Source organism: Odocoileus virginianus, chromosome 24 (assembly GCF_023699985.2).
Source record: "Odocoileus virginianus isolate 20LAN1187 ecotype Illinois chromosome 24, Ovbor_1.2, whole genome shotgun sequence".
NCBI classification, from domain to species: domain Eukaryota; kingdom Metazoa; phylum Chordata; class Mammalia; order Artiodactyla; family Cervidae; genus Odocoileus; species Odocoileus virginianus.
The window spans coordinates 32,753,024-32,766,199 of NC_069697.1; the positions used below are offsets into that span (position 1 = coordinate 32,753,024).

At 38.2% G+C, this 13,176-nt stretch overlaps 1 protein-coding gene across 4 annotated transcripts in view; it reads left to right on the forward strand.

Annotated features, from left to right (window-relative positions):
- The window catches only part of NELL2 (neural EGFL like 2), a 433,912-nt gene that overhangs the window by 123,051 nt on the left and 297,685 nt on the right, over positions 1-13,176 (forward strand). For all 4 annotated transcript variants that reach the window (XM_070454537.1, XM_070454534.1, XM_070454535.1 and 1 more), the window contains exon 4: positions 3,326-3,476. In XM_070454537.1, the coding sequence (XP_070310638.1) occupies positions 3,326-3,476 (151 nt within the window). The remainder of the gene's footprint in view (positions 1-3,325; positions 3,477-13,176) is intronic.

Genomic DNA, 13,176 nt, shown 5'->3' on the forward strand with positions numbered 1-13,176 from the left:
GAGAGCTTGGACAGGTGAGAGAGCTTGTCCTAAACTGTGACCCCATGAATGAATAGGCTTAAGTCTAAGCTGGATAGAGATCTTCTGGGACCCTACTTACCACCCTGGTAGGATAGAGGATGGTTCTGCCCTGCAGGTTTCCTTAAGTGCTTCCGGAATCGCAATGCAAATAACATCTGGTGTTCACTTGGCCCTTTTTGCATCAGCGTTCCTGACAGGCAGTGAAATGACCAGTAAGTAGCTCTATATCACCATTCCTGGTAAATGCCAAAACATGTGAAACTTAACGAAAAGTCAACAATCATGTGAATTATTAGTCTCTCAAGAGTTTTCCCTAGGTTCAATTTTTTTTTCTTTTTGCAAATAACCTTCCATATGGCTACCAGAGAAATTTTTCCAAAATGAAGATTGAACAATTTTTACAAAATGATTTCCTTTCAACTACACTAACTTTCACCATATTTTCAACCATTTTTACCAAGGATACTCAAATGTAATCCATTTTTATGTCCTTCTTCCTTTCCTCATAAGGTCAGTCTTCACATGTCATTTCATCTGAAAACAAGACAAACAAACCTACAAAAATAATACAGCCTCTCAGTCCTTCACAAATCTGACTCCAAAAGCAATGGAAAATAACAGGTTTTCTTTTGAGTACCAAATGATGAAACTTTCTAAAAATCCTCTTTAAGCATCTCTTCTCTGAAGTTCTACCTTGTCAGGCAGCTGCTATACTTTTCTCAATTTCTTTTCTCTCACTATAGTAATTTAACCTCACTGGGCCACGCCTTTGCTTCTATTGGTGGCTCTGATCATCATTTCTTTATTCAATGCTGTTCTTCCTCTGTTTCTCTCCATTGAGTCCCCATCTGTCACCTTGTTCAGCAAGACAAAGGATTTTGCTCAAGCTTTACCTTGAACCAAACTCAAGCCTGAAAAGGGTGGGGGAGGGGGAAGCATAATAAATATTTATAATTCAATTTTAATTTACTTTTATCTATTTGGAATGAAGTTATGAAATTTGTGAATAATTCACTTGTATATAAAATGGAGTCGATTAAAAGTTAACAAGAGATAAATTCTTCTCACAGAGTCATATCTTATGTGCCTCCTTGAGGAAACAGAAGGTTTTGGAGCTCAGAGGAATTGGATTGCATCTCTGCAAAGCCTCTCTTCTCCTTGATGGAGTCTGGGGAGAAAGTATTACATTAACCATGGCTGAAATTGCAGATTATTGTTATGCTTTTGGTTGTGACTATGGGATAGAACTGAAGAAGTTTCTTTCTGGAAACACGGAAGTTTCTTTGTCCTGAGACTTTGAACCAGTATCCTGAACCTGATTTCCATGTCCTGGGTTGGGTGCCTGATCCTGAATCAGTTACTGCGGACAGGAAGAGGTGGTGGAGGAAGCTGTGGGTTAGGAGTGAGGTGGGATCGTTTTTCAGTGGTACACAAGTGTTATTATTATTTATTTTAATTTTTGCACTCAGAGATTAAATCGTGGATGGTGACAAAGACAAGTATCTGTCACACTGGCAGACAAAGTCCTGCCTACCCTGTCCAGCTTTCCTGCCCAGCTCCGTTCTGCGGTGGCTGCTGTTTGCTCTTTCATCCGTGTCATGCCCTTTCACACCTCTCTGCTTTTTCATCAGCTATTTCTATGGCTGGAATGGTTTTCCCTCTCTTCTCTACCTGGTGAAGATGTTGAAAGTGTTAGTTACTCAGTCATGTCTGACTCTTTGTGACCCCATTGACTATAGCCCGCCAGGCTTCTCTGTCCCTAGGATTCTTCAGGAAAGAATACTGGGGTGGGCAGCCATTCACTTCTCCAGGGGATCTTCCCAAGCCAGGGATCAGACCTGGATCTCCCACTGCAGGTGGATTCTTTACCTTCTGAGCCACCAGGGAAGCTGAGCTCCTTCCCTCCAACTGATGTTGGCTGCTTTTCCTTCTGTGGTCCAAGAACACTTTGTAGGAAAGAACACTTTGTATTTATGCTGAAAATGACAACATTTCTTTTATTTTATTAGGATTATTTGTCCCCTCCTCTATTTTATGAATAACTTGAGGGCTTCCCCATGTCTGTGCATTCCCAATGATGGACACAAACCAGATGGTTACATTTTTATTCCATAAATTTGTGGGGCTGGAAAAGTGGGAACTTTAGATTAATCCCATAATCTCTCTTTCATCAAGGTAGTTATTCTGAACCCGATTTCTGCTACACTGCTCCCAAGGGAATGCTTGGCAATGTGTGGGAGAGCTTTGCTTGTTACAGTGACTAGGACTGGGTGCCACTGACATTCTCTGGGGTAGGACCAGGGGTGTAAATGCTCTGCGGTTCCTAGGACAGTTTTCAAGGAAGGATTGTTCTCTCCCAATGCAGGGATCTTCCCCATTGAGAGCTCCTTATCTAGTCTATTTAGTCTAGAACATAGAAACGAGTGGAAGAATTTGATAACAGAAACTGTGTTCTGGGTCTCATCCACCTTTTGCTCACACTTTGAATAGGAAAGTGTTTTGTTTTCCTGGCATTTGGCTTGAATGATAGGCTTTATCATGTCCACTAAGTCTGTCCCTGGCTATTTTCCCCATATCCTATGAGTCCTGAGGTTGGAGCTGCAAGACTAACCCAAAGGGAAGTGCAGGATAAAAATCTACTCTTCCACTAAAATCTCTTGTCTAGTTTTCTTTAACCAGGGGAGAGGGACTTGGGAATTAAGTTCTCTGCATTTCTTTCAAAAATATGGCATGATAATTTGATCTTAATGTTTCATCCAGTGCACAGAAGGCTGAGAGTGACTAATTTCAATGATCTTTTAAAAAATCTATTTATAGCAAGCCTTCTGGCTACAGATATCAATGTGAAAGGTAGCACATTGATTTAAATCCAGTTTTCTGTCACAAGGTGTCAGAAAGCCTAAATGGGTCTATCATGGTCTCTTAGGTCCTTTTCTCGGAAGGACATCTTTTTGTTCCATTTTGACACTGACGTGGCCACGGTATCCAGGATATAGGAAGAGTGTGAGCAGAAAACTTGGAAGCTCACTTCTTCAAACAGGCTTTTTTGACAGGCTTCTTTGATTCCTTGTCTCAAAGACATTTTTGAAAAAAAGATCCCTGAATACAAGCTCAGTCACTCATGTGGTTTACTGTCTGTGTTATGTGTAGCAAAAAGTGTTTTTGAAAGAATTTACCAGGAGAGTCTGGAGCTTGATATTTATCAGCAATTACTTGTAATGTTCTGAAAGATGTTGTCTATAAAGGATACTATAAAGGATAAAGGACCAAATCTAGTCTATTTATTGTTTGTTTCCCTTTTTAGATACTCCCAGAAGTATAAAAGCCTCCACTGCTACAGCGGAACAGTTTTTTCAGAAGCTGAGAAATAAACATGAGTTTACTATTCTGGTGACCCTAAAACAGACCCATTTAAATTCCGGAGTGATCCTCTCCATTCACCATTTGGATCACAGGTATGTGTGACTGCTGGAGTTTCCTGTGTTTTCATTTTGTATAGTGAAATTAACACATTAAAGAGAACTAAATAAAAGCGAGATAACAGGATTGGTTTAAAACAGCAAGAATAATTTTGCTGAATTTTGAAAAATCACAAACACAGGTAATTGAGATCAGCCTAAAAGCAGAAGGAGCTGCTGTTTTTGGTGTTGCTAAGAGCATACAGAAGTTACCATATTCTTAAAACCCATTTATTAATCACTAACTTCTTCATGAGATATCCTACTCAATGTTAAAGTCAAATATACTTCTTAATTGATAAACAGCCACTAAAATACTGTATTCTGTTTCTTTAAGATATTGCTTGGGTTTAGAGTTTAATAGTCTTAACATTTTAATCACAGACAAATGCATTCTTTTTCAACGTGTTTCTTAGACTGTGATAGTTACAGCTATTCTTGGGATGTGTGTTGAATCAAAATGCTATCTGGTATTTCCTAGTTTCTCGCACATGTGAGAAACATGATTTGGGAGCTGGTGGGAGTAGTGAGGAGGAGTGGAGAGGGAGAAGAAAAAATTCATTCATGACACTTAGAATATACATAAATTGCTGCTAAATAATATCAAACAAGTTAAAGTGATTCCTTCCTGAAAGAATAGCTATGGTTCTGACAATGAAAGTTCTTTCGTGTTCATATTTTGAGTACCTACTTTGTGACTATTGGTGGACCTTGGGCAAATTACATAACCTCAATTTCCTCATCTGTAATACAAGGATAGTAATAATACCTTCTTCATAGATCGTTGTAAGGATCAAGGAGTGTATATATGTCAAGTGTTTTACATATATAATGGATTTAATGATCCTATTCAGATGTGAGCAGAAACCTCTTTTCCTGGTTTCCCTTATGAGAGATGGGACAGTCTGTGACTTTGCAAATCTTTGCTAAACACTAAAGGCCAAATATATGTGGAGAACAAAATATAGAAAATCGACTCATAGAATAGGGTTCCTGATCACATTCTACCTGGATTACTCACAGTATTTAAGGTCCCATCGAATTCTATCTTTAACCCCAAAGGATTATGATAATATCACAAGCCGCTCACTTGGGTTCCCCCCCACCCCCGCCAGATTTTGGCTTATTTTTCAGAGGAGGATGTCACCCAAATTTTCACTGAGTAGTTGATGTAGTCTCTTCAAGACTAAGAGCAGGAAAGGGAGAGTTCCACCTCCCAAGGATTCACTAGGATTTCCCCCTTGGTGTGTTTCTGTTCCTTGTCTTCAGGTGATTGGTATCAGGGGAGTTCCTTGCTTACACCACTGTGACCCTGCTCTTCACCACTGGGCTTTGGGCAACATGATTCACATACAGCAAAGGATATTGTTCCTTCACAGAGCAGCCTGATTTATTGCTGATTATTTCTGTGTGCTAAGAAAATTTCCCCTGTATTTCAGGCACTATATTTTTCTGCGCTGTGGCTTTTTCCCACTACCCCATTTGTAGATATTGAAAGGATGTGGTGGGGTCCAGCCGCTTGCTGTTCAAAAGCCAATAAACAGGCCAGGTGGGTGGAAAGGAAAGTTTGCTTTATTTCAAATGCCAGCAACTGGAAACAGGGTGGAGTCGGATGGACATCTGTCCAAAAACCAGCTCCTCCCCGCTGGTAACCAGTGGGGCAAGAGCTTTTATAGATAGAAGGAGGGGCTGTGTGCAGAGACAGCACAGCCAGCTCTGACAGTCATCTTCAAATTGTCATCAGTGGTCTGACCAGTGTCATCTTGGTTGTTTTAAGTGCGGTTAATCTTCAGTTCCAAGGTCCATTTATTCCCATTTCTTTGAGATCGGTTCTCGAAATCGTGGCAGCTCATGTCCAGGGCACAGTCTGGTCATCATGCAGTTAACTTCTCCGCCTGGTGTTTTGGTATCTGTAAGACAGCTCACAGGATATGGCTCAGAATGTTATCTGTAGCCCTTGAGAAAGTGCTAGAGGTCCTTGACTTTGCTTACGGACTGCATTATTATTTGGTCTCGTTTGATTGTTTTCCTTTGTTTCCATCTGTTCTCACTTTTCTGATTGAGCTTATTCTTTGACTAAAGTTTTCTACCAACAAAAGGCAGGCAGAGGCCATGGTGGGGAAAGCAAAGACCACAGGGTCCCGCTTTGTTTCATAGGGACGTGAAGCTCGCCCAGCCTTCTTCCAGATGACACCTCAAAACCATCCCGTCTAAATGGACGATGTTCTGTTTGGTCCCTAGAGTTGAATATATTAACTATACAAATGTTTGACCAGCATCAGTTTCATACTATCTATCCCTGGTGGCTCAGAGGTTAAAGTGTCTACCTGCAACGGGGGAGACCTGGGTTCAATCCCTAGGTCGGGAAGATCCCCTGGAGAGGGAAATGGCAACCCCCTCCAGTATTCTTGCCTGGATAATCCCATGAACGGAGGACCCTGGTGGGCTGCAGTCCATGGGGTCGCAAAGAGCTGGACACGACTGAGCAACTTAACTTATGCACTTTCTAGCTGATGCTTCTTACAACAGTTTCAAATTTTTTTTTTAGCACCTTAGACATAGTAAGGGTATATTGATATACCCAGCCTTTATCAGATAGGTCCTTGAAGGCAGATTGGTGTCAGACAGATCCTTACTGTTCCTATAAAGTAGACTTGTTAAAATTATATGTAGGGTTTTATATTGACTTATTTCAATTAAAAATAATGTTTGCTTTTTTCAAATTAGCATAGCAATGTATTTTCATTGTAGAAAAATTGGAATACTGATAAGTATAATAAAGAAATAGGAGAACTCATACAAATCATATCACCCAAAGAAGACTATGTTGAAATTGTCATATTTTAATCCAAAATTTGTCTGTGTATAGAGATATGCCATATTTTGTTTGATCAATTACTTACTTTTGGATACTTAACTCATTTCTTTTTTAACTTTAGTAAATAGCACCAAGATGAATATATTTATGTGAATCTTTGTGCTTAGCTCTCATGCTTTCCAGTTATTCTTGCTAAATTTATTATGAACTATTCATTTATATTATCTTAAATTTGATAACATTTACATAAATAAATACTATATTTGATATATAGGGTATTTTTATGATATTAAAATCATCTGTATTGGTAATTCACTTTTTCATTTGCTTAGCAGCAGCAGCAACAGTAAGCCAATAATTATTAAAGGCTTATCATGTGCCAGGCAGGGTGCTCAGTGCATTCCATGGGTTAGTCCATGTTATCATCATGTATTAGATAATGGTCCAGAGTACAGATCTGGAGCTGGACTGTGTACATTCCAGTCATAGCTCTAAGACTGACTGGCTTTGTGACTCATGTAAATTACTTACCTCTTCTGAACCTCAGGTACCTCATCTTTAAATTCATATAAAGTACTTGATAACCCTAGAGAAAAAGTTCCATAGAAGTCGATCATATGGCAAGGTCATTATTCTCATTATCATTTTACAGATAGGAAAAATAAGCATTAGAGAGATTAAGTTGTTACCATATGAAGATACCAAATAGTTATTGACTATATTCCCCACACTGTACATTGCATACTCATGACTCATTTATTTTATAACTGGAAGTTCATACCTCTGAGTCTCCTTCACTTATTTATCTCCACCCCTCAAATCCTCTCTACTCTGACCACCACCTGTTTGTATCTATAACTCTGTTTTGTTATGTTTATTAATTTGTCTTAGGTTTAACTTTGCATATATGAATGAAATCATGCAGTATTTGTCTTTCTCTGACTTATTTCACACTTGGCATCATTCCGATTCTTGAGTCCAGAATTTGTTACCTGTCTACTCTGACAACCCCTAACCTCATGTTACCCTCACAGACCTTGTGCTTTGTTGTGTTTTTTTCCCTATTATTACTGCTGACAGTATCTTTCTTTCCTTAAGTCTTATTCTCACAGATATCTTTAGTTTCATCATTTCCCGAACACTTGTTTATTCTCTGCTGATTTTTACAAATGATTAAAATAGTATATAGAGAGATATCTATCTGGGCTTCCCTCGTGACTCAAATGGTAAAGAATCTTCCTGCAATGTGGGAGACCCAGGTTTGATACCCTGGAGAAGGGAATGGCTACACACCCCAGTATTGTTGCTGGAGAACTCCATGAACAGAGTAGACTGGCAGTCTATAGTCCATGGGGTCACAAAGAATTGGACCCAACTGAACAACTAACACTTTCACTTTTACTTTCATAGTGATACCTACAGGACAATAACATAAAAATAAAATGAAATATACAAATTAGGGCAAAGAAACAATAGACACCCAGTTGGGTGATTAAGGAAAGGCCACTATTCTTAATTCTGAGACCAGAGACATATTTCTCCTATGACCTATTTTTTTTTTTAAGTTAGTCAACTCTTTAATTTTTATTTAACTTTTGAAGTCTCCTATGACCTTTTGTGGGAAAATGTATTGAATGCCTTTAAAGGAACAAGTTCAGAAGACCTTGTATCAACTGGTTGCATTAAGACACAGCGCACTCAGAAAAATCAAGTCTATAACCATGCCAGTAACATGCATCTGTGTTGAGGGTGTTTGAAGCAATACTGCCTGCAAGGCCTTAGGCGGTGTGCATGAAAGTTCTGTGTAACCACATCTTACTGCTCAAATGACAATAGCACCTCCTGTATGAAATCCTGATAAAATACCTTGTCTTCCAGGCAATAGCCCACATAGATTGCTTTTTCCAGTGTCTTGAAAATAACATTAAATTCAAGTTAGACTTCTCTGATAAATCCAAAATTACAGTTATTCTTTGTTAACAGTTAAGTGAGACTTAGTGTTGAGCATCAGCAGCAATTGAGTTAGAGGAAATACTGACTTTCTTTTTTTTTACAAAAATTGAGGCGCCAACAAGGACATGCCCGAACAGAAGGTACCTATGTTTGCCTATGGTAGCTGAAGTAGGTGATTCCCAAGGGCAGGGCTAGATTTTTCCTGGGGAAGTAGAACAAGTTCCACTCTCAAGTACTGACGGATGAATCCTCTAGAATGTGGAAGTTTTAATTATGCTGCAAATTTGAAACATTACATGTCATACTTACAGTGAATTTTACAAATTAGGAAAAATCGCAAAGAAGGAAGCAAAAATCATCAGTAATTTTACTCTACTGGGGATACTTTTTACTAATACTTTCAGTTATATTTGTCTATTTAAAATGAATAGATATGCTATTTTAAAAATTGAATCACACTGGATATAACATTTTATAGCTTTTTAAAATTTAGCAAAATATTTTGAGGATTATCCCATGCAAATAAACACTTGCTTATAATCTATTTGTTAAAGACCAAAGAGTATTCCATTGCTGGATGTAAAGGAGGAGTGCAGGAGGAAAAGATTGGGAGTTTGGGATTAGCAGATGCAAACTGTTACATATACAATGGGTAAACAATGACCTGATATACAGCACAGGGAACTCTATTCAATATATTGTGATAATGTAATGAAAAAGAATATGTGTGTGTAACTGAATCACTTTACTGTACAGCAGAAATGAACACAGCATTGTAAATCAAGTATACTCAAAAAAAAAAAAAAAAAAAGCCAAACTAAGTATCCCCAGAATGTTAAACTTTAATCAGTAGAACTATCTGAGGTAGCCACTACGGTGACTAGTTTGCAAAACATGTCCTGGGTAAGTGAATACATTTGTGTGCTTCACGGGATGGTCAGCTGTAAACTAGTTAAATGTTGAAGAACGGCTGTCAGAATAAACAAGTGGTCTGTCATCCTTTACCTGGCAGTGATTAGATGTGGGTCCAGCTCTCCATCAGATCTGTCCCAGTTCACATAAGGGCTCTTCCTGCTTATTTCCTAGTTGCTTTTGGGGGTGGTTGTGGTGAGGTGGTAGCGCTCCACTGACCTTCAGTTCTTGACTGCTTGGCAGAAAGCAAGAACTTGAATGACTCCCCATTAATAAGGCTCTGTGAGTTCCACCATATAGTGCCTGCTATGGAATAAACCCTAAATAAACATTAATGTTACTGCTAGGGAGATGCTGCTGCTTCCCTGATCTTCGTGTCAGTCCCTGGCTTCACTTTCATCTCCATGCAATTGATGATAGTGAGTTCTGAGATATCTTGCTATTTGCAGCTTGCTCTGATGCCAGATGAAGTAAGGAGAATCAGAGAGAAATAGAGGCTGTGGGGTATGTCAGCTCCAGCCCTGGCAGAGATGAAGAAAAGTGGCATCATTCAGTAGGAGTTAAATGCCAGGCACAAAGGCCTGTCTGCTTATCATCTATGTGTTATCCCCTTTCTTTCTGCTCATCCAAAGCACGTTCACACTCCAGAACTTCACTCACAGCTCCATGAAGCTTTTACTGACCTTCCCAGTTTACATTCATTGCTTCTTCCATGAACCTCCAATGCCTTTTTGAAATTTGGGCCACTCCTTTTGTCATTCTAACATATGACATCTTACCTTGTTTTAATGTTTCACATATATACATATGTATTATTTACATATGAGACACTAAAAATATTATTTACTGCCTTTGATCACAGTCATAGCAAATATTTATTGAAGATTTAAAAAATTTAAATTTAAAAAAATTGGTAATATATCCTGTGGTTCAAAGTTGACAAGGCACCATAGGATACAGAGAAAAAAGTCTACCTCCATCCATGTCCCTGGCCACTTGATTTCTGTCCCTGGGGGCAACCACTATTATCCTTAAAGACATTTTGAAAATAAGAAAAACATAAACAGGAAAGTACCTCTCAGCCAATCAGTGGTGTGCTGGAGTGGGCTGATACTGGCTGATAGGAGTTGAAACTTTGTGAGCTGACTGACATTACTGCTGTAGCTTGAAGTAGGCTATGGACATCAGCAAGTGCCACAGAGCAGAGCTTTTTAAAAATATGCATTTTTGTTGACAAATATTCTTTTTTTAATGAGTCCACTCTTTTAAAATATTTTCTTCTATCTTCCCTAAACAAATGGATAAATGAACCAGTATCTCAGAATTGTTTCTCTAGAGAACAGAGAGCCAAACATTAAACATTTACCAGTGTCACTTGGGTAGTTTTGGCATCTAGAGACAAATCTACTCCAGGATGTAGCTTTCTAATCCTTTTCCCAGGTGTACTTATGCATTTGTGTGAAATTTTATGTAGCTGACATTTTTTTATTAGATTTTTTTTCCTTTACTGTGAAGGATTACACATAAAGTTTGCATATTCCATTTCACCTGCCACGCTGTCATGCAAAGTTAGATGCTAAATAAATATTTGGTGGATGAAGAGATGAGTGAAAGATCAAGAGAAAGATCATCATGAGTGGACCAGGAATCATAAATGACATCAGGAAGTTTTCTCCAGGCTAGGGCAAATGATCTGGAGAATGTTCAAATTGCTCTATTGATGCAGGGTGCCTAATCTGTCCTGAAATGTCATTAGCTCTAAGCATGAGGATTTCACTAACTGGCAGGTCCTGCCTCCAAATGACAAGTTCTTAGTGAATAATGACACCCGTAATGAGCTACATAGCAACATCTCAGCCACAGTGTGAAAACTGGAAACCTAATCACACAACTTTGTTGGTTTGGACATAAGAGACTAATGGATGTGCTCTGGGTTCGGGGGTGTCTGAAGTGAGCTAAGAGCAGGATGGAAGTGGGAAAGGCAGGCATCACAGTATCTCGGGGTTGAAAGTGGACTTAAGTCACATCTTGGTACTGAAACAAAGCTTGAAATAAAGTGGCATCATTATGCAGCTGCTAGCAACCTCGCCAGGGCTTCCCTAGTGGCTCAGAGGGTAAAAAATCTGCCTGTAAGGTGGGAGACTCAGGTTCAATCCCTGGGTTGCGAAGGTCCACTGGAGAAGGGGATGGCTACCTACTCCAGTATTCTTGGAATTTCCCTGGTGGCTCAGACGGTAAAGAATCTTCCTGCAATGTGGGAGACCCGGGCTTGATTCCTGGGTTGGAAGAAAGGAATGGCTACCCCACTCTTGCTCATTAGCAGTACCCTGGTGCACCGTGAGTAGGATCTCATTTGGTCTCCCAACCTGAGATGCAGTTTTCAAGTGATGTTTTCAAGTAGGAGCTGCTATTAAAAACTGGACCACAAATGTCATGTGAATACAGTATAAAAAGGTCGTTGGCTCTTCTGTCATGTCTGTATATGTTTAACCAACAATAGTTTTACCTAAAAACAACAGACAATAATATATGGTACTTTATGTCTGAAAGAATTCAGACCCGTAGGCAGATCAAAGGAGTTTTCTCATCATTACAGTTTTCTGACTATTGTGTTTTGAAAGGATAAAAAAAAGACTATAGAGAAATAATTCTATGATGTTAGTTCACTTACTTATTTATACAAGAAACATAGAAGGAAAATATGAAAATAGTAAATACTCACTGAAAAGTGAAAGTATATTTGTAAGTAAAAATGAATGATAAAGTTTCCCCAAATTTCTAAAGGACTCTGTTTTCTTTTTCCATATTTTACAAAACTGCAATTTCTTCAGAATAAGCAAAATCCTTTTGTTGTCCTTTGGTGCTGATTTGGTACAGTCCCCTAGGTTATATTCTGTGATTTATGATACTTCTCTTTATTTAAGATAGTCTTGGGATTTATATATATAAGTTGATTTTCATGAGATTAATATTAGAACATTTTCTGATATGCATATATTATCTATGCTTCTACCTTTGAATGTTTTGCAAATAGGATACACGGAAATAATTTATGGCAATAGGTGTGCAACTATATACAAAACTGTCTTGCAGTTTGTCATGATCTTCTATATTAATAAACTTTGAGGTGAAATAAATGAGATTTTTTCAACTCTCTTAGTTGTAATTATTGTACATTTTGAATGAGTAAGAATGTATTTATGTATGAGGCTGATAAGATATATCTTCATATTTGTGAGTGTTTGTCATGTATTAAGCCATTTCTTTCTTGATATTACTAAGTAAAAATTAAATTTACTGGCAATATTTGCTTGGCTTAATGGTTCTGAACTAAAAGATGACTGTTTATTTTGGATAAAATTACCAAACTGATGTTATAGTTACTATACTCTTTATTTTTTGGTTGCACTTTACTTAATAAATAACATTTAACATAACAAGATTTATAAATTCAAATTTCAAACCCAAATTCTACATAATTAAAAAAACTGCCCTTATATTTTATTCTCTTAAAGTGTGTTTCAACATCATTATTTATCTGTAACAAAATTGCATCTTTAATTATTAGGAAAGTTGCAATATATATCCTAATGTGGTTAAACCTACATGTACCATTCATTACAAGGCAGGGTGAGTTGCTCATCAAAGAAACTCAGTGAAATTAAGACTCAGCAAGCAAATGATATTTCTCTTATTACTTATATGTACCAAATTTTTATATAGGTTAAGTGATAGAAAGAATATAGAGAGTTAATATAATATAATAAACTAATACAATATAGTTAATACAGAGAGGTTACTTCATGGAGCACAGACCTCTTTCTCATGCTGAGGAAGCAAGGCCTTCTTCTCCTCGTCAGCACTCCATTCTTTCTTCAGAGCCGATGAGTGAATCCATTGGCTGCTGCTGCAGCAACTAACCACGGACTAACCAGCCATACTCACAGCCACACATCACATGTGTGGGCTCTTCGAGGGCCGGGGTGTTTCTAGGTTCCTTCTTGTTTTGACCAT